The sequence below is a fragment of the Cornus florida genome, unplaced genomic scaffold, assembly GCF_030987335.1.
Source record: "Cornus florida cultivar Cherokee Brave unplaced genomic scaffold, ASM3098733v1 CherokeeBrave_3.0.0_Hap2_Chr05, whole genome shotgun sequence".
Taxonomy (NCBI): Eukaryota; Viridiplantae; Streptophyta; class Magnoliopsida; order Cornales; family Cornaceae; genus Cornus; species Cornus florida.
In genome coordinates, this window is record NW_026775575.1 from 77,687,389 (window position 1) to 77,690,840 (window position 3,452).

Here is a 3,452-nt window from a genome sequence, read left to right on the forward strand (position 1 = left end):
ATTACACTATTGACATATGTTTGTAGAAAGTTATGTTGTTGAGTTCAAAAGTGTATTTGGTTCCCACTTCAAATGAATTGCCTTTATCACATTCAGTTGAACTATGTTAGGAATAATTTTGTATGACATGGTCATATATATGGCACATGTTAGAAAAGTGTATGAATGTGTGGACTTATATTATATTATTCTATCTGTTAAAATCAGGTGAAGATGTTAGGTTAAAGATGTGATGGTGTATTTATTAAACTGTTGACACCTATTTGGAAAAGGTTATGCTATCCAGTTAAAGATGTGATGGTGTATTTATTAAAATGTTGACACCTATTTATAAAAGGTTATGTTGTTCAGTTCAAAAGTTCTTTTGGTTCCCACTTTAAATGATTTTTATTTATGAGGTCGTTTGAAGTATGTTAGAAATAATTTTGCATAACATGTTCATATAAGTGGTGCCACATGTTGGAAAAGTGTATGAATATATGTTAGGTAAAAGATGTGATGGTTTATTCAGTAAACTGTTGACACCTGTTTGTAAAAGGTTATATTATTCAGTTCAAAAGTTCATTTGCTTCCCACATGTTGCAAAAGTGTATGAAAGTGTGGATATGCATTATATTACTGTATCACTTAAATTCATGTCAAGATGGTAGTTAAAAGATGTGATGATTTATTTATTAAAGTGTTGATATGCTGTTCAGTGCAAAACTTCATTTGATTCCTACTGTAAATGAATTGCCTTTATGAGGTTTTGTTGAAATATGTTAGGTTTTTTTTTGTATGATAATTTCAAATAAGTACTGCCACATGTTGGAAAAGTGTATGCATATGTGGATATGCATTATATTATTTTATCAGTTTGATGTGAAGATGTTAGGTAAAATATTTGATGTTATATTATTAAACTATTGATACATGTTAGTGTAAGGTGGTGATAATTGAACTATGCTAATACTTACGTCTTATGCTAACATTTGTAAGTTTTATATTTAAGTTATGGCCATGGAAGATAGAACTATTAATATTGACGAAACAGATAATGAATCAGATTGTGAGGTACATGAAATACAATGGAAACCATGTCTTGAAATGGAGTTTGATTCTGAAAATGCGGCTTATGATTTTTACAATAATTATGGTGGTAGAGTCAGTTTTAGTATTCGGAAGGAGTCCAAAAATAAAAGTCAGAAGAATGGAAAAATGACATCTAGGTTGTTTGTATGTAGCAATGAGGGTTTAAAAGGTAAGGACAAGAGAGACAGAAAAACAAATAAACCAAGGGCTGAAACACGCACAAACTGTGGTGCATGCATGTTAGTAAAGTATGATGTGGGTTTGCAAAGTTTGTTGTAAGACAGTTTGAAAAAAGTCACAACCATCCCCTCATCATGCAACAGTACACCTACATGATACCATCGCAGCGAAAAATCAGCTCAGTGCAAGGTATTATGTGGAGTTAGGTTGTGATTTTGGAATAGCAGTTCGTAAAGCCTTCGAATTAAGCTCCAAACAAGTTAGAGGTATAGAAGCAATTGGCTACACCAAGGTTGATGTACAAAATTATATTAAGACAAGAGGCAGAATGAGCTAGAATGTGGAGCGATGGGTTGGCACATGAATTATTTCCAAACTTAATCATGGGAAAATCTATCATTTTCTCATACTGTCCAACTGGACAAAGATACAATGATAACTAATATATTTTGGGCGGATTCAAAAATGATATCAGATTATGGCCATTTTGGAGATGTGGTTACGTTTGATATAACATATAAACTTGTCCAAGGTAACAGGCCTTTGGGTGTTTTTCTCAGTTTGAACCATCATCGGCAAACATGTGTTTTTCGTGACACTTTCATGTATGATAAGACGGCGGATTGGTTTGCTTGGTTGTTTAATACATTCTTGAACGTAATGTCCCGTAAAGTGCCGAGGACAATATTGACTGACCAAGACGCAGCAATGGCAAAGGCATTAACAAAAGTAATGCCTGACACAAATCACCATCTGTGTACGTGGCACCTTATGCTTAATACACAAAAGTATATCGGCAACATGTCTGTTGGTGGAAAAAGCATAAAAAGTGTGATCTCCAAATTAATGTTTGACATTAAGGAGCATGATGAGTTTTTACAGGAATGGTCTTTGATAGAAATGGAATTTGGTGTGGAAAATAATAGATGGTTCGCTAACTTGTTTCGTTTGAAACATGTATGGGCCAAGGCATATGTAAAAAATGTATGGTCTGCTAGTATGTGTACCACACAGTTAAGTAAAAGCTTTAACAGTGGGTTGAAACAGTACTTATCTAGACAATATGCACTTCCAGATTTCTTCAAGCATTTCGACACGTTGTCATACGACAAAAGGTACAAGGAATATAAAGTTGAATATGATTTGGTCCAGAAGATGCCTAGGATGAAAGCAAGATCTCCCATATTAGATCACGCCGGACATGTGTACACTTCTAATATATTTGAACTTTTTTAGGAACAATTATTAATAGCTTGTATGAGTTAGTATATCCTGAACAGCAATGACAATGGTAACAGGGAATATGTGTATGAAGTTGTGTTATATAATGAGAAGGTGATATAGCGAGTGATAAGGATACAAGACGACCATTTATCTTATTATTGTGGAAAGTTTGAAATGGAAGGTGTCATATGCAGCCATACAATGCAAGTCCTCAGAGATAAGCTCTGTACGAGCAAAATACCGAGCCGATATGTTTTGAAAAGGTGGATAAGAAATGCGAAGGATGACAGGTTGGAAGAATTAATTGGCATAGATATGTTGACGGATCCTAGACTTGAGATGAGACGACGGCACAGAATACTTTGTCGTTAGCTCACAGAATATCTTCCATTACATCCCTTAGCCACGACGGATTCAATAATGTTTTGATGTAGCTTAGTAGTTTGAAGTAAATTGTCCAAGGATCAATACATAATCCTACGGCTACCACCAAAGACATTGTGCAAAGGATTCCAATATTTAATCCGAAGGGGATTGCCACCAAAGATACATCGAAAGGAAGAAGGCGTAGGTTCATATCTGTGTTGGAAAAAACCACTAGAAAGAAGAAAAAGACTGACAACCGTAATTTAGAGGTATATACCCTTAGCCTTATCATGTATGTATTTAGCTTTAAGTGTGTGGTTTTACTCTGTTATGTTTATTGTTTTTTCTCTGTTGTCATTATACAATTTTTAAACAACAAACTCCTCATATCTTGTTATATAGAATTCCAATGGTGGCATTGTTGCCGGAGTGGCAGGCTGCAGTGCTAGTATTACCACCCCTTCATATATTTTACACAATGTGAGTGTTCTTCTAAGTTTGACATATCCGAAACTATATGTACATCATAACACTTAAGTTAATGGTTTGATTGTTTGAAGGGTGCTGAAATTCCATCACACATATTCATGTCCGAAGAATTTAATAAGGCA

At 34.5% G+C, this 3,452-nt stretch overlaps 1 protein-coding gene across 1 annotated transcript; it reads left to right on the forward strand.

The window, feature by feature from the left end:
- Positions 1-993: 993 nt before the first annotated feature.
- LOC132309515 (protein FAR1-RELATED SEQUENCE 5-like) lies at positions 994-1,588 on the forward strand. Its single transcript, XM_059807817.1, has 2 exons — positions 994-1,240; positions 1,395-1,588. Exons 1-2 carry the CDS (start codon positions 994-996, stop codon positions 1,586-1,588), a joined length of 441 nt encoding a protein of 146 aa, XP_059663800.1.
- The last annotated feature ends 1,864 nt before the right edge of the window (positions 1,589-3,452 follow it).

What these genes read in the sequence shown, in the direction of transcription:
- LOC132309515 (XM_059807817.1), top strand. Translation starts at nt 994, where the DNA reads ATGGCCATGGAAGATAGAACTATTAATATTGACGAAACAGATAATGAA. An exon ending in TAGCAATGAGGGTTTAAAAG is followed by an intron (nt 1,241 to 1,394) that starts GTAAGGACAAGA and finishes ATCATGCAACAG; the next exon opens with TACACCTACATGATACCATC.